At 42.3% G+C, this 18,915-nt stretch overlaps 1 protein-coding gene across 2 annotated transcripts in view; it reads left to right on the forward strand.

The window, feature by feature from the left end:
• cntn2 (contactin 2) overlaps positions 1-18,915 on the forward strand; it is a 122,368-nt gene that overhangs the window by 87,695 nt on the left and 15,758 nt on the right. For both annotated transcript variants that reach the window (XR_003220261.1, XM_019355319.2), the window contains exons 11-12: positions 259-409; positions 16,776-16,903. Coding sequence is in view for 1 of the 2 variants with exons in the window: in XM_019355319.2 (XP_019210864.1) it covers positions 259-409; positions 16,776-16,903 (279 nt within the window). In the remaining variant the exon portion in view is untranslated. The remainder of the gene's footprint in view (positions 1-258; positions 410-16,775; positions 16,904-18,915) is intronic.

The following is an 18,915-nucleotide window of genomic DNA, read 5'->3' on the forward strand; positions in this document are numbered from 1 at the left end:
ACCATTACTGACTTTCACTGTCTCAGCATTCTCATTTATGTCTATGTAATAGACATAGATACTGGTTTCTTCAGTTACTGGCCTCGGAATAGGACTCTTGTTACTTGATCATTCCTAAAGACAACACAATAAAAGCATGCCATTACGTGGGGGGGGAAAAAAACAAATTTCTTTGGATTAAAACAAACTGGAGATAAAATTTACAGCGATGCACCACTCTCTTTTGTTTCCCTATCCTTGTGTGTCTCTTCCGTTTAGTTCAGGCTCCAGATTTCCGGTTGAATCCAGTAAGGAAGCTTATTCCAGCAGCTAGAGGGGGACAGGTGATGATTGATTGTCGCCCTCGAGCTGCCCCAAAGCCCAGTCTGTTCTGGAGTCGTGGAACAGAGTTGCTCACCAACAGCAGCAGGTATTCCCCTAACTAAGCCTGTGTTACAGTTCATACTACAGTGTAAACAGCATGTATGGTCAACTATCATGGTCAGTAAAGTCGATCCTAGCACTGATTTTTTTTTTTGTGCACCCTCATGTGGTATCTCAGGCCAAAGTGGGATGCACACAGATGGCTGCAAAAGAACATTGTTGCTTAGTCTTTCATTTTTTTAAGCTTATATTCCTGTGAATTCCATGAATAGCACAAGAACTACTCAAAACAGTTTCACAGTTAGCTGAGGCCTGCTCCCATGTTATTCTATGATAAATGACAGATATAATATCTGTTGTTCCAAGCACTGAACTGATTGATTTGTATATTATTATTTTTATTGGAACTTTCAACACAAGGTCCAGAGAGATGTTGTTGCAAGTAACGGAGTCTATCATACCAGTCAGAGGAGCCAAGTATATCTAACCTATACTTAAAAAACAATATATAGACAGAGACAGTTTCGTTAATTTTAAGTTTTCGGAGATTGTAGACAATATACAAAATTGGCTGTAATTCCATATCAGTTAATATAGTACATTTGTTAAACACCTTGAATTAAAGTTTAAAGTGTGCACTTACCATATTTTCCGTACTATAAGGCGCACTTAAAATCCTTTCATTTTCTCAAAAATCAACAGTACGTCTTATAATCTGTGCGCCTTATGTATGAATTCTGGTCATGCTTACCAACCTCAAACCGATTTTATGTGCTACACGGCGCTCAAAAATCTGTCAAAAATGTTTTAGTATGACTTTGGTGAGCTACGAAGCCGCACCGCTTGATGGATTGTCGGAGCATTACGGCTGCCGTAGTCAGCAGCCTCGTGGAGTAATCTGGGTCCTAAACTCCGTCCGCTTCAGGTCCCAAAGTCAAAAGAACACTGCGGCATCACTGAGATTTAAAAACTGTCTGAATTCTTTCATCTTTAATAAAATGATCAGTGTTGCTGCTTTACCAGGTGTAACAATTAAGTTTAACATCCAGGCATCCATGAAAACAGGATTTATTACATTTAACGGAGTTAGAAGTTAACAGGAAGTTAGCTCACTAGTTTCCACCTAAACATGATATAGCATGTTCTGACTGAGAGATTTCTGAAACATTCAAACGTACAGCTCTGCTATCACTTCCAACATAAATGAAGACAGAAAACTAAACAGCAGTGATGTTTGTAGGGTTACTGAAGTTGGGCTAGGTGGTATATAATGATGTGGTACGTGATCGCTAGCGACACAGCTATGTTAGCATAACAAACACAGTGAAGCTGGAGGATGTACGCTAACTTTTTTCCACTCGATAAAAGTTAACGTGAGGGTTCCTGATGGTTAGGGACAAATGCAATCGCATGGCAGGATGCTGTAAACGGACCAAACTTCAGTCAGGAGAACAACTGAGATAATCCATCCACAATATGAGGTTAGTCATTAATATACTGCAACAACATGGGAATAGAGCAGCTGTGAGAGAATTCAGCATTAATGAATCAATGGTACGGAAGTGGAGGAAGCAAGAGAGTGAGTTGAGTAAAGTTTGACTTATCTGACTGTTTTGTTTGCTTAATGTGCGGTGCGCCTTATAGTACAAAAAATACAGTAGATTACATAGTGATTGTTTGATTTAAAATTCACTTTAGTGGTTTACAATTATACACCTAAGGGTATATGTAAGTTTGTCATTCTTTCAAAAACTCATCTGCAAATGGTGTGAATTCAGAGTTGTTTGGCTACAAAAATAGCAGACAAACGTTAAATTGTGCGATCTACTGTACAATATAAAGCGCCTTGAGGTGACTTTTGTTGTGATTTGGCGCTATATAAATAAAATTGAATTGAATTTAATTGAATTGAATTAAACCTTAGAAGCGCAAGCTTTGGTCTGTGTAGATTCTCAGTCACCCAGGTCGTAGTAGTTTAAGGAGCTTGGAAAGAAACAGACTGGATTCATCCAAGAGGCTTCTTTAGATCTAAAACCAGTCCCAGGTATTGAAGCCCTAGTGGGGGTTGTCCCTTAAGAGTGTCGTTGACCTGTTTTAATCATGTGCCTCATTACATGAGCCAAGGTGTGGGGAAAAAAGGCGTGGGTCATTACCACCAGGGGTTTGGATGTTCCTGGTGACCAATTTCTTAGTCGACTAAATGAGGAAAAACATTTGAGTCTGAAACTAAGAAACACTAAGAAAGATTTAATGGACAATGTCAAAATCTAATAACAAAGGCATTTAAAAAAAAACGAATAATCACGTTTCTCTATAATGAATCGTGCCGCTTAACTGTGCAGCACCTCGCATCGTGCATTATGAACATTGCATGTTATACAATAGAATAGAATAGAATAGCTTTTTATTGTCACTGTTACAGGAACAATGAAAGGCAGTTTGGCATCTCTCTATGTGTGTGAAGTACAGAATAGTACTTACACAATAGTATTTACACAATAACAGACAAATTTACATTTACACAAGAAAGATATGTACAAGTTATACATACACCTGCAAACATACACACACATACATACATATATGTATATTTACATATATGCATGAGTACATACATACACACATATTTCCACATACACGCTTACATCTATATGCATAAACATACATGCCATTTAACTAGCAGGTGCATTGAGAGGTGCAGTGTGATCAGTGATATTGCACGTTGAGTTGGGGGGTGCTGTTGGAACTACACTAAATACGGTTATAATTAAAGCTGCAAGCAGCGTTATGAGGGCCCTCGCACCCCAACGCGTCGAGCCACGCCCAACACCTAAAACCAGCACGTCCAATCTGATGTCAAATGGATGGAATTCATGCATTTAACCACCAGCTAACATTTCATCTCATTCAATCATGATTATAGTCGTCCCACTATGTGGCGCTCTAACCTTTATTGACAAATGGCATAACAAACATTTCCGAGCTCGAGTCTCATCACGCCTGCGACCTTTGGGAGAGATTGGACATTGTGTTTTTGAGTGACAGCAGATTACTGCTTTTTGGCGAGTGATTGAAACTCCACGTGCCGACACGACCACCTTGTTTCCCTGAACGTAAAAAGCTTCGCAATTTAACATCACAAAGGTCTTTGGATTCCACGCAGTGGAGATCGCGTAAATCTGATGAAATCCCTTGGAGGAGTTCGTCAAAGAATGGTGCCTAAAAAGAAGGGGAAATGGCGCCAAAATTACACATTAATTTCAAAATGGCTGACTTCCTGTTGGATTTGGGATATTGCTCCAAGAGACTTTTTTGTACATCTTGATATCTTCCATAAGCTTACCAGGTTTCAGACTCATACATAAAACACAGAGCAGGGGCTGTTGTTTTGAAATTTTGTAGGGGGCGCTCTGGAGCCATTTGCGCTATTCAATGAAAATGGTAAAATAACAAGAAAACGCTCATCACATTGGAGGTGTGCGCCAAATTTCAAGACATTTTAACCTTTCCAAGCCCCTCAAAAGCCACTTCATTGTTCATGGTGAACCGCGTTGCCACCAGGGTGCGCCGTTCAGTTTAAAGTCACAATTTTCGCACTGAAGCATCATGAGGGACTGATGGTGATATTCACCGCTTTTGAAGTGGCCACGATGAAAATATAAGACATGACATTTCCTGTTCCCACTAGGTGGCGCTCTACGTAGTCCTGACAATGGGCACATCAATCTGTTCAGGGCCGGTCAGACATCATGCCTGTGAAGTCTGGTACTGATCAGACTGGATTTCATTGAGTTATACTCATTTGTTTGTTCATGGCGAGACATCAATGTTCGCCATGGTGCTGGGGTCACACCCTTTAGTGAAAAGTCACAGTTTTCACTGTAACCCAAGACCAACTGCTTAAGGCTTTCCTGGAGAAATTTGAGGCTGCAGATGTCAACCATAACAATACTGTACACCAAAGTGTAAAACATGACATTTCCTGTTGCCACTAGGTGGCGCTGTCCCTGGTGTCAAATATGGCAGTTGAAATATGTTCAGGGGTGGAGCCTTATCATATGTCTGCTCTTTGGTCCACATCGGACCATGTATGAGGGAATGAGAGACAATAAGATTTTCATGGCGAGTCATCGAAATTCGCCGTGGCGCCACCGCCTCACAGTATCGCGAAAACTCAAAACCTCCGCAATTTAACATGGCCCAGGTGTGTAGTTGAAACTGACCAAAGATGAAGCTTATACGACCAAATCCCAAGGAGGAGTTCGAAAAAGTTCGAGGCATGGAAATGGCAAAATTAGAGCCAAAATGTCACGTTCACTTCCAAATGGCGGACTTCCTGTTGGGTTTAGGACATGGCCATAACAGACTTTTTTGTGCGTCTCTTAACGTTAGATATGTTTGCCAACTTTCATACATGTAGGTCATACCCATCTCGGGGGCTCGCGTTTTTCATTTTTCTAGGTGGCGCTACTGAGCCAATTTTCCCTGGACATGTCTACAAACATTAAAATACGTAAATTTTCACCACACCTGACGTGTGTGCAAAATTTCATGAGTTTTTGAGCATGTTTAGGCCCTCAAAAGGCCGATTCATTTGCCGAAATAATAATAATAATAATAATTAAAGCTGCAAGCAGCGTTATGAGGGCCCTCGCACCCCCAGCGCGTCGAGTCACGCCCAACACCTACAACCAGCACGTCCGATCTGATGTGACATTGATGGAATTCATGCATTTAACCACCAGCTAACATTTCATCTCATTCAATCATGATTATAGTCGTCCCACTAGGTGGCGCTCTAACCATTACTGTCAAAAGGCATAACAAACATTTCCGAGCTTGAGTCTCATCACGCCTCCGACCTTTGGGAGAGACTGGACATTGTGTTTTTGAGCGACAGCAGATTACTGCTTTTTGGCGAGTGATTGAAACTCCACGTGCCGCCATGACCACCCTGTTTCCCTGAACGTAAAAAGCTTCGCAATTTAACATCACAAAGGTCTTTAGATTCCACACACTGGAGGTCTCATCAATCTGATGAAATCCCTTGGAGGAGTTCGTCAAAGTACGGTGCCTGAAAGGAGGGGAAAATGTCGCCAAAATTACACATTAATTTTAAAATGGCTGACTTCCTGTTGGATTTGTGATATTGCTCCAAGAGACTTTTTTGTACATCTTGATATCTTGTATAAGCTTACCAGGTTTCAGAGTCATAGATAAAACACAGAGCAGGGGCTGATGTTTTGAAATTTTGTAGGGGGCGCTGTGGAGCCAATTTGCGCTATTCAATGAAAATGATGATATGACCAGAAAGCCCTCATCACATTGGAGGTGTGCGCCAAATTTCAAGACTTTTTAAACTTTCCAAGCCCCTCAAAAGCCACTTCATTGTTCATGGTGAACCGCGTTGCCACCAGGGTGCGCCGTTCAGTTTAAAGTCACAATTTTCTCACTGAAGCATCATGATGGACTGATGGTGATATTCACCGCTTTTGAGGTGGCCACAATGAACCTGTGAAAATCAGTACAACAAAGTGAAAGACATGACATTTCCTGTTCCCACTAGGTGGCGCTCTGCATATTCCTGACAATGGGCACATCAATCTGTTCAGGGCGGGTCTGACATCATCCCTGTAAAGTCTGGTTCTGATCAGACTGGATTTCATTGAGTTATACTAACTTGATTCTTCATGGCGAGACATCAAAGTTCGCCATGCTGCTGGGGTCACACCCTTTCGCGAAAAGTCACAGTTTTCACTGTAAACCACGACCAACTCCTTAAGGCTTTCCTGGAGAAATTTGAGGCTGCAGATGTCACCCATCACAATACTGTACTCCAAAGTGTAAAACATGACACTTCCTGTTCCCACTAGGTGGCGCTGTCCCTGATGTCAAATATGGCAGTTGAAATATGTTCAGGGCTGGAGCCTTATCATATGTGTGGTCTTTGGTGCAGGTCGGACAATGTATGAGGGAATGAGAGGCAATAAGATTTTCATGGCGAGTCATCGAAATTCGCCGTGGCGCCACGTCCTTACCGTATCACGAAAACTCAAAAGCTCCGCAATTTAACATGGCCCAGGTGTGTAGTTGGCACTGTCCAAATATGAAGTTTGAATGACCAAATCCCAAGGAGGAGTTCGCGAAAGTACAAGGCATGGAAATGGTAAAATTAGAGCCAAAATGTGACCTTCAATCCAAAATGGCGGACTTCCTGTTGGGTTTGCGTCAATGGGCCCATTGACTTTTTTGTTCGTCTTGGCATGATACATACGTGTCCCAGATTTCATACATGTAGCTCAAACCATGTGGTCGTAGGGCTGCATTTTATAAGGCATAGGTGGCGCTCTAGAGCAATTTTCCAATGCTCATATGTAAAACCATTAAAATACGAAATTTTTCACCAGACCTGATGCGTGTGCAAAATTTCATGAGTTTTTGAGCATGTTAAAGCCCTCAAAAAGGCAATTCATTTCAATGAAAAATAATAATAATAATAATTAAAGCTGCAAGCAGCGTTATGAGGGCCCTCGCACCCCGGCACGTCGAGCCACGCCCAACACCTACAACCAGCACGTCCGATCTGATGTCACATTGATGGAATTCATGCCTAGAACCACCAGCTAACGATTCATCTCATTCAATCATTATTATAGTCCTCCCACTAGGTGGCGCTCTAACCATTACTGACAAATGGCATAACAAACATTTCCGAGGTCGAGTCTCACCACGCCTGTGACGTTTGGGAGAGATTGGACATTGTGTTTTTGAGTGACAGCAGATTACTGCTTTTTGGCGAGTGATTGAAACTCCACGTGCCGACATGACCACCCCGTTTCCCTGAACGTAAAAAGCTTCGCAATTTAACATCACAAAGGTCTTTAGATTCCACACACTGGAGATTGGTTCAATATGATGAAATCCCTTGGAGGAGTTCGTCAAAGTACGAGGCCTGAAAAGAGGGGAAAATGTGGCCAAAATGACACATTAATTTTAAAATGGCTGACTTCCTGTTGGATTTGGGATATTGCTCCAAGAGACTTTTTTGTACATCTTGATATCTTACATAAGCTTACCAGATTTCAGGCTCATAGACGAAACACAGAGCAGGGGCTGTTGTTTTGAAATTTTGTAGGGGGCGCTGTGGAGCCATTTTGCGCTATTCAGTGAAAATGGTAAAATAACAAGAAAGCGCTCATCACATTGGAGGTATGCGCCAAATTTCAAGACTTTTTAAACTTTCCAAGCCCCTCAAAAGCCACTTCATTGTTCATGGTGAACCGCGTTGCCAACAGGGTGCGCCGTTCAGTTTAAAGTCACAATTTTCTCACTGAAGCATCATGAGGGACTGATGGTGATATTCACCGCTTTTGAGGTGGCCACGATAAACCTGTGAAAATCAGTACAACAAAATGAAAGACATGACATTTCCTGTTGCCACTAGGTGGCGCTCTGCATATTCCTGACAATGGGCACATCAATCTGTTCAGGGTGAGTCTGACATCATCCCTGTAAAGTCTGGTTCTGATCAGACTGGATTTCATTGAGTTATACTAACTTGTTTCTTCATGGCGAGACATCAATGTTCGCCATGCTGCTGGGGTCACACCCTCTCACGAAAAGTCACAGTTTTCTCTGTAACCCAAGACCAACTCCTTAAGGCTTTCCTGGAGAAATTTGAGGCTGCAGATGTCACCCATCACAACGCTGTACTCCAAAGTGTAAAACATGACACTTCCTGTTCCCACTAGGTGGCGCTGTCCCTGATGTCAAATATGGCAGTTGAAATATGTTCAGGGCTGGAGCCTTATCATATGTGTGCTCTTTGGTGCACGGCGGACAATGTATGAGGGAATGAGAGGCAATAAGATTTTCATGGCGAGTCATCGAAATTCGCCGTGGCGCCACGTCCTCACCGTATCACGAAAACTCAAAAGCTCCGCAATTTAACATGGCCCAGGTGTGTAGTTGACACTGACCAAATATGAAGCTTGTATGACAAAATCCCAAGGAGGAGTTCGCGAAAGTACAAGGCATGGAAATGGTAAAATCAGAGCCAAAATGTGACCTTCAATCCAAAATGGCGGACTTCCTGTTGGGTTTGCGTCAATGGGCCTATTGACTTTTTTGTTCGTCTTGGCATGATACATACGTGTACCAGAGTTCATACATGTAGCTCAAACCATGTGGTCGTAGGGCTGCATTTTATAAGGCATAGGTGGCGCTCTAGAGCAATTTTCCAATGCTCATATGTAAAACCATTAAAATACAAAATTTTTCACCAGACCTGATGCGTGTGCAAAATTTCATGAGTTTTTGAGCATGTTAAAGCCCTCAAAAAGGCAATTCATTTCAATGAAAAATAATAATAATAATAATAATAATAATAATAATAATAAACAGAGCAGATACAATAGGGCCTTCGCACTCTCGGTGCTCGGGCCCTAATTAAAGCTGCAAGCAGCGATATGAGGGCCCTCGCACCCCCGGCGCGTCGAGCCAAGCCCAACACCTAAAACCAGCGCTTCCGATCTGATGTCACATTGATGGAATTCATGCATTTAACCACCAGCTAAAATTTCATCTCATTCAACCATTATTATAGTCGTCCCACTAGGTGGCGCTCTAACCATTACTGACAAATGGCATAACAAACATTTCCGAGCTCGAGTCTCATCACGCCTGCGACCTTTGGGAGAGATTGGACATTGTGTTTTTGAGCGACAGCAGGTTACTGCTTTTTGGCGAGTGATTGAAACTCCACGTGCCGCCATGACCACCCCGTTTCCCTGAACGTAAAAAGCTTCGCAATTTAACATCACAAAGGTCTTTAGATTCCACACACAGGAGATCGCGTAAATCTAATGAAATCCCTTGGAGGAGTTCGTCAAAGTATGAGGCCTGAAAAGAGGGGAAAATGTCGCCAAATTTACACATTAATTTTAAAATGGCTGACTTCCTGTTGGATTTGGGATATTGCTCCAAGAGACTTTTTTGTACATCTTGATATCTCCAATAAGCTTGCCAGGTTTCAAACTCATACATAAAACACAGAGCAGGGGCTGTTGTTTTGAAATTTTGTAGGGGGCGCTGTGGAGCCATTTTGCGCTGTTCAAGGAAAATGAACATATAAAAAGAAATCCCTCATCACATTAGAGGTGTGCGCCAAATTTCAAGACTTTTTAAACTTTTCAAGCCCCTCAAAAGCCACTTCATCTTTCATGGTGAACTGCGTTGCCACCAGGGTGCGCCGTTCAGTTTATAGTCACAATTTTCTCACTGAAGCATCAAGAGGGACTGATGGTGATATTCACCGCTTTTGAGGTGGCCACGATGAACCTGTGAAAATCAGTACAACAAAATGAAAGACATGACATTTCCTGGTACCACTAGGTGGCGCTCTACGTATTCCTGACAATGGGCATATCAATCTGTTCAGGGCGGGTCTGACATCATCCCTGTAAAATCTGGTACTGATCAGATTGGATTTCATTGAGTTACACTAATTTGTTTCTTCATGGCGAGACCTCAATGTTCGCCATGCTGCTGGGGTCACACCCTTCAGCAAAAACTCACAGTTTTCTCTGTAACCCAAGACCAACTCCTTAAGGCTTTCCTGGAGAAATTTGAGGCTGCAGATGTCACCCATTACAATACTGTACCCCAAAGTGTAAAACATGACATTTCCTGTTCCCACTAGGTGGCGCTGTCCCTGATGTCAAATATGGCAGTTGAAATATGTTCAGGGGTGGAGCCTTATCATATGTGTCCACTTTGGTCAAGGTCGGACAATGTATGACAGAACGAGAGGCAATAAGATTTTCATGGCGAGTCATCGAAATTCGCCGTGGCGCCACGGCCTCACAGTAACCCGAAAACTCAAAAGCTCCGCAATTTAACATGGCCCAGGTGTGTAGTTGAGACTGACCAAATATGAAGCTTGTACGATGAAATTCCAATGAGGAGTTCGCAAAAGTTCGAGGCATGGAAATGGCAAAATTAGAGCCAAAATGTCACCTTCACTTCCAAATGGCGGACTTCCTGTTGGGTTTAGGACATGGCCATAATAGACTTTTATGTGCGTCTCCGAACGATAGATATGTGTTCCGAGTTTTATACATGTAGGTCATACCCATCTCGGGGGCTCGCGTTTCTCATTTTTCTAGGTGGCGCTACTGAGCCAATTTTCCCTGGACATGTCTACGGACATTAAAATACGTAAATTTTCACCAGACCTGACGAGTCTGCAAAATTTCATGAGTTTTCGAGCATGTTTAGGCCCTCAAAAGGCCGATTCATTTGCCGAAATAATAATAATAATAATAATAATAATAATAATAATAATAATAATTAAAGCTGCAAGCAGCGATATGAGGGCCCTCGCACCCCCGGCGCGTCGAGCCAAGCCCAACACCTAAAACCAGCGCTTCCGATCTGATGTCACATTGATGGAATTCATGCATTTAACCACCAGCTAAAATTTCATCTCATTCAACCATTATTATAGTCGTCCCACTAGGTGGCGCTCTAACCATTACTGACAAATGGCATAACAAACATTTCCGAGCTCGAGTCTCATCACACCTGCGACCTTTGGGAGAGATTGGACATTGTGTTTTTGAGCGACAGCAGGTTACTGCTTTTTGGCGAGTGATTGAAACTCCACGTGCCGCCATGACCACCCCGTTTCCCTGAACGTAAAAAGCTTCGCAATTTAACATCACAAAGGTCTTTAGATTCCACACACAGGAGATCGCGTAAATCTAATGAAATCCCTTGGAGGAGTTCGTCAAAGTATGAGGCCTGAAAAGAGGGGAAAATGTCGCCAAATTTACACATTAATTTTAAAATGGCTGACTTCCTGTTGGATTTGGGATATTGCTCCAAGAGACTTTTTTGTACATCTTGATATCTCCAATAAGCTTGCCAGGTTTCAAGCTCATACATAAAACACAGAGCAGGGGCTGTTGTTTTGAAATTTTGTAGGGGGCGCTGTGGAGCCATTTTGCGCTGTTCAAGGAAAATGAACATATAAAAAGAAATCCCTCATCACATTAGAGGTGTGCGCCAAATTTCAAGACTTTTTAAACTTTTCAAGCCCCTCAAAAGCCACTTCATCTTTCATGGTGAACTGCGTTGCCACCAGGGTGCGCCGTTCAGTTTATAGTCACAATTTTCTCACTGAAGCATCAAGAGGGACTGATGGTGATATTCACCGCTTTTGAGGTGGCCACGATGAACCTGTGAAAATCAGTACAACAAAATGAAAGACATGACATTTCCTGGTGCCACTAGGTGGCGCTCTACGTATTCCTGACAATGGGCATATCAATCTGTTCAGGGCGGGTCTGACATCATCCCTGTAAAATCTGGTACTGATCACATTGGATTTCATTGAGTTACACTAATTTGTTTCTTCATGGCGAGACCTCAATGTTCGCCATGCTGCTGGGGTCACACCCTTCAGCGAAAACTCACAGTTTTCTCTGTAACCCAAGACCAACTCCTTAAGGCTTTCCTGGAGAAATTTGAGGCTGCAGATGTCACCCATTACAATACTGTACCCCAAAGTGTAAAACATGACATTTCCTGTTCCCACTAGGTGGCGCTGTCCCTGATGTCAAATATGGCAGTTGAAATATGTTCAGGGGTGGAGCCTTATCATATGTGTCCACTTTGGTCAAGGTCGGACAATGTATGACAGAACGAGAGGCAATAAGATTTTCATGGCGAGTCATCGAAATTCGCCGTGGCGCCACGGCCTCACCGTATCCCGAAAACTCAAAAGCTCCGCAATTTAACATGGCCGAGGTGTGTAGTTGACACTGACCAAATATGAAGCTTGTACAATGAAATTCCAATGAGGAGTTCGAAAAAGTTCGAGGCATGGAAATGGCAAAATTAGAGCCAAAATGTCACCTTCACTTCCAAATGGCGGACTTCCTGTTGGGTTTAGGACATGGCCATAATAGACTTTTTTGTGCGTCTCCGAACGTTAGATATGTGTTCCGAGTTTTATACATGTAGGTCATACCCATCTCGGGGGCTCGCGTTTCTCATTTTTCTAGGTGGCGCTACTGAGCCAATTTTCCCTGGACATGTCTACGGACATTAAAATACGTAAATTTTCACCAGACCTGACGCGTGTGCAAAATTTCATGAGTTTTTGAGCATGTTTAGGCCCTCAAAAAGCCGATTCATTTGCCGAAATAATAATAATAATAATAATAATAATAATAATAATAATAATAATAATAATAATAAGAAACAGAGCAGATACAATAGGGCCTTCGCACTTTTGTGCTCGGGCCCTAATAATAATAAGAAACAGAGCAGATACAATAGGGCCTTCGCACTTTTGTGCTCGGGCCCTAATAATAAGAAACAGAGCAGATACAATAGGGCCTTCGCACTTTTGTGCTCGGGCCCTAATAATAATAATAAGAAGAAGAAGAAACGGAGCAGATACAATAGGGCCTTCGCACTCTCGGTGCTCGGGCCCTAATAATAATAAACGGAGCAGATACAATAGGGCCTTCACACTCTCAGTGCTCAGGCCCTAATAATAAGAAACGGAGCAGATACAATAGGGCCTTCGCACTCTGGGTGCTCGGGCCCTAATAAGAAGAAACGGAGCAGATACAATAGGGCCTTCGCACTCTCAGTGCTCGGGCCCTAATAAATACAGTTTAAAGAGGTAGGAATGTTGGTTGCATTAAAGTATAAACAGAAATACGATTTATAAATAAGGTGTGATGTCCATGAGTGTTGGCAGTGCAGTTATCCTCCGATCAGGATGGAGGTAGGGCATGTTTGACAGCCTGTGGGTGAAAACTTCTGTTGAGTCTGTTTGTCTTTGACCTGATGGACCTGTAGCGTTTACCAGACTGAAGGGGGGAAAAAAGTGAGTGTCCAGGGTGTGAGGGGTCTTTAATGATGATGCTGGCTTTCTGCTGAAGTCTGCCAGTATAGATGTCTCTGAGGGGGGTTAGTGAAGTGCCGATTGCCCGCTCTGCAATTAGAAATATCCTGTCTCAGAGTGATGCTGAAAAACTAGTTCATGCATTTATTACTTCCAGGCTGGACTACTGTAATTCACTATTATCAGGATGTCCTAAAAACTCACTGAAAAGTCTTCAGTTAATCCAAAATGCTGCAGCAAGAGTCCTGACAGGGACTAGAAAGAGAGAGCAGATTTCTCCTGTTTTGGCTTCCCTTCATTGGCTTCCTGTTAAATCCAGAATTGAATTCAAAATCCTGCTCCTCACATACAAGGTCTTAAATAATCAGGCCCCATCTTATCTTAATGACCTTGTAGTACCATATCACCCTATTAGAGCACTTCGCTCTCACACTGCAGGCTTACTTGTTGTTCCTAGAGTATTTAAAAGTAGAATGGGAGGCAGAGCCTTCAGTTTTCAGGCCCCTCTTCTGTGGAACCAGCTTCCAGTTTGGATTCAGGAGACAGACACTATCTCTACTTTTAAGATGAGGCTTCAAACTTTCCTTTTTGCTAAAGCATATAGTTAGGGCTGGACCAGGTGACCCTGAATCCTCCCTTAGTTATGCTGCAATAGACGTAGGCTGCCGGGGATTCCCATGATGCATTGAGTTTTTCCTTTCCAGTCACCTTTCTCACTCACTATGTGTTAATAGACCTCTCTGCATCGAATCATATCTGTTATTAATCTCTGTCTCTCTTCCACAGCATGTCTTTATCCTGTTTTCCTTCTCTCACCCCAACCGGTCGCAGCAGATGGCCCGCCCCTCCCTGAGCCTGGTTCTGCCGGAGGTTTCTTCCTGTTAAAAGGGAGTTTTTCCTTCCCACTGTCACCAAAGTGCTTGCTCATAGGGGGTCATATGATTGTTGGGTTTTTCTCTGTATTTATTATTGTGCTATCTACTGTACAATATAAAGCGCCTTGAGGCGACTTTTGTTGTGATTTGGCACTATATAAATAAAATTGAATTGAATTGAATTGAATTGCTGCCCTCACCACCCGCTGCAGTTTCCTCTTGTCCTCCGCGGTGCAGCAGTTGAACCAGAGTGTGCAGCAGTAAGTCAGAAGGCTCTCGATGGTGGAGCGGTAGAAGTTTACTAGCAGTCTTTGGGGTAATTGGGCCTGACGTAGTTTCCTGAGGAAGTACAGCCTTTGTTGTGCTTTCCCTACCTGGTGGGAGATGTTTGTGGACCAGGTAAGGTCGGCCGAGATGTGGACTCCGAGGAACTTAAAGCTTTCTACCCTTTCTACCTCCTCCCCATCAATGTAGAGCAGGGGTCCCCAATCTCAGTCCACGAGGGCCGGTGTCCCTGCAGGTTTTAGATGTGTCCTTGATCCATCACAGCTGATTTAAATGGATAAATTACCTTCTCAACATGTCTTGAAGTTCTCCAGAGGCCTGGTAATGAGCTAATCATGTGATTCAGGTGTGTTAACCCAGGGTGAGATCTAAAACCTGCAGGGACACCGGCCCTCGTGGACTGAGATTGAGGACCCCTGATGTAGAGGGTAGAGTGCTCAGATCGCTTTGTTCTTCTGAAGTCGATTACCATCTCCTTGGTCTTGGCTGTGTTCAGATGCAGGTTGTTGTCGTCACACCATCGCTTCAGATGCTGAACCTCCTCTCTGTAGGCTGAATCATCGTTGTTGTCGATCAGTCCTATGACGGTGGTGTCATCAGCAAATTTTATAATGGTGTTACTGGTGTGGATTGGTGAACAGTCATGGGTGAAAAGTGAGTATAAGAGGGGACTGAGGACACACCCCTGTGGGACACCCACATTCAGAATGAGGGTGGAGGAGGTGTGCTCTCCCATTCTGACGTTCTGGGGTCTGTTGCTCAGGAAGTCCAGTATCCAGCTGCACAGTGAGCTGCTGAGTCCTAAGTTGCTTAGTTTATTAACCAGTTTGTGGGGTTGAACTGTATTGAAGGCAGAGCTGAAGTCCACAAATAGCATTCTCACATAGGTGTTACTACAGTCAAGGTGTGTGAGGGCTGTGTGAAGAGCTGTTATTATGGCGTCCTCTGTCGACCTGTTTGCCCTGTATGCAAACTGGTATGGATCGAGGTTTGCAGGGATGGCAGCTTTAATGTGTGACATGATGAGCTGTTCAAAACATTGAAGAGACAATGAAGAAGAAAAACACTCAAAATAAACCAATGTTAACATATAAACCAATGTTTACATATTATTATATGGTGTTATTTTTGTGCTTCTATTCTGAGCACACAGAAATAATTATAGCAAATACAAACGTTGCATTTTGAGGATAAAATTAATTTGAGCAAAGAAAAGTTTAATTTGAGCGAATAAAACTGACTTATTCAGTCTGAATTTAAGAAATGTATTTCAGTGTTTGCTATTATCCATATACACACAATAACAGTCCATCTCGCTCAGCTGCGAGCATTTGCTCTTGCTCAGATCTCTGCTCTGTGTGCTCACAGACATCTGCAGACCTGCTCTCAGTGTGTCGCTCTCACCATCTCTGCTCCGTGCACGCTCAACTCTCTGTGCACCGTTAAAAATGTGCCACAAAACCAACCAATCACAGACTTGGATGCAAAAATTCTGATTAGCTGTTTTGGCCTCCAATCAACTCTCTAGCTACTAGCTAAATTCAGTGGAGTGGTTTGGGTTAAACTACATTAAAACCAACAATGTTCCATAAAAATTATATATTTTAAAACAAAATAATTAAAGATAATAACTAAAAATTGGTTTTAATCTAGTTTAAACCAAACCACTCCACTGGATTTAGCTACATTTGGGACAGTGTGCTAACTTTTTTCTACAATCTCATTCTATTAGTGTTAAAAAGATCATGCCTATATAAACACACATATGGTGTTCTCAACAACAGTGCTCCATCTGGTGGAAGATTGTTGCATAACATTTAGGACACAGTCATTTACATCAATTTTAACAATCAGATTAAAAGACTGGTAAGTCTCGTACCGACTGTTGCATGAGGTGACTTAAGTAGGTCACATGGTACGGTGGGGGAAGGGCTCACAGTGGTTTCAACTGAAACCTCTGGTGGAAATGACACCTTGGCTCATGTGATGAGGTAAATGATAAATAGTGTCCACTAAAGGGTCAACCCCGCTAGAGTTTAAATACCTGGGACTCTTAAACATTTGGTTTTCGAACTGAAGACACCTCTTAGACGAGAAAAGAAACGTCTTCACGAACCTTTAAGAAGTCCAGTCGCTTTCTTTCTAAGCTCCTTAGACAACTTGGAATAAGTTAAGTATATCTTAAGTTTTTCATGTACAAACACAAACACTACTTGTGTGAGCCATGTAATGTTCAGGTTCTGTCAATAATGTATGAACAATCATTATGTTTAAATTTTACAATGTATTCGATTACATTAAGGATTATATTGTATTGTGTCTATTCTCAGAATCACAGTAACTCCAGATGGCATCTTGTGGATTTATAACATCAGTAGAGCAGATGAAGGAAAGTACACCTGCTTTGCTGAAAACTACCTCGGCAAAGCCAACAGCACTGGACACCTGTCTGTGAGAGGTACACAACTCAAACAACTCAGCCATAACTAACAAACAACCTCATGCCACATGTCAGTGAGTTGAAGCCTTTGTTCCTAGTGCTAGTCGCTATAATCATCTCATGGTGCTGAACTTTCGACACTGTAATGAAAGTATATGAGTGCTCTAGTCCCACAGTGGTTGATTATCTTGTGTTCACTACTGCAGCTCCTCCGAAAAAGAAAGCCTCCAATCAGAATTATTTGACCTGGTGACCTCAAATGCAAACCTTAAAGCAGATGACTGTTAACATGTTTGTTTATCCACCCTGAGGAATCACCAGTAAAACACTTTTGATTACGATTTTATTAAAGCAAGTATCATGTACATGGAACTGGTCTGTTCAGAAAACCACAGTCAGTATTCCCAAAAGAGAGTAACCCCCTGGCAGTTCAGAGTTTAATATGAGAATGTGCATCTGTCTGTCTAAACGGTTAAATCTGGTGGGGAGAAGCTGCTTGTTTTGCTGGCACTGAGGTGAGTGATATCAGGTGCCAGTTATCGTGTCTACATCTGCCCCACACATTCTTTTTTTTTTTTTTACTGATATGTCTGCAGGTTTCTACGTAATTATTCAATCCGTAAAAGACTTTTAATTATATTAATCCCAAATAAAAACCAAACCCAACATTTCCCTCCAGATAAGCTGGAGAGGAAATGGTGTCTCATTTATTTAGAAGTTCTTCATTTATCCTGGAAAGAATGAGTTTGCTTCTCTATTAAAAAAAACGCCAGGACATGTTGCACCACTGACTGAAGAAAACAAAAAGCCCAGGTTACTTTCAGCACTGTAGCCAGGCTAACATTCAGGTTTGGCCCAGCAGTGCTCTTTCTTTAACCTTAACTAGCAATGACTGTATGAATTTCTTCACAAATTAAATTGAAAGCATTAGAGAAAAAACCACAGCTCACAGATTTCTCATTACCTACAGCTACTATTGATATTTATTCACTCTTTCTCTGTTTGATCTTACTGAAGGAAATCACTACCTCCAAACCATCAACGAGTCTGCAATACTGCTCAACAAAGTTGTTAATTAATTAATGCATGTCTTAAATATGATCTATCTCTATTAATGGGCAACGTAACACAGGCCTTTAAGGTGGAAGTAATTAAACTATTACTTAAAAAGTCATCACTTGGCCCAGTGTCTTAGCTAATTATAGGCCAATCTGCATTCTTTTATTTATCTAAAAAATTCTTGAATGAGTAGTTGTCAAACAGCTAGCTAATCATCTGCTGAGGGATGTTTTATTTAAAGAGATTCAGTCAGGCTTCAGAGCCCATCACAGTACAGAAACAGTCTTAGTCTCCTTAATCTAATAGATCCAACTTGTTCATGTAAATGGAGAGTCCTCTTCACACACTAAGGTCAATTATGGTGTTCCACAGGGTTCAGTGCTAGGACCAATTCTATTTACATTATACATGCTTCCCTTAGGCAGCATCATTAGAAGACATAGTATACATTTTCACTGCTATGCAGATGACACGCAGCTCTATCTATCCATGAAGCCAGGTAACACACACTGATAGGTTTGTAGCTTGAACCTATTCGCTGGAACGTTGAAGGCAATGTGATTACACAGCAAGCAAGACACGAGTAGGCAACATTCTTTATGTTTCACGTGCACGGGAGAGAACTGGACAGGCGCCGTTCCTTCGCTTGACCCCAGTTGCTCTCGTCCGTTCCCCCGTAACACTGCTCTTTTATTGAGGTTACATGAATATGCATAGGTTCATTAACATATGACATCTTATAGGTATACATGTGAACAAGGAATACCTTGTGTGTGTGTGAGCTGCTGACCAAAAGGGTCATAAAGCAGGAACAACATCCTAGGTCATAAAGAGGGTAACCTCCCCACACCCAATCTATGGTTCACCCTAGATAACACAGTGAAGCCATACAAAGGGCAGGAAGTTTTACCACATCAGACCTTCACAAGGATGTTTGCCTGTGATAAAACACTACAGCCCCCCACTCAGAA

Source organism: Oreochromis niloticus, linkage group LG5 (genome assembly GCF_001858045.2).
Source record: "Oreochromis niloticus isolate F11D_XX linkage group LG5, O_niloticus_UMD_NMBU, whole genome shotgun sequence".
In the NCBI taxonomy this organism is placed as follows: Eukaryota; Metazoa; Chordata; class Actinopteri; order Cichliformes; family Cichlidae; genus Oreochromis; species Oreochromis niloticus.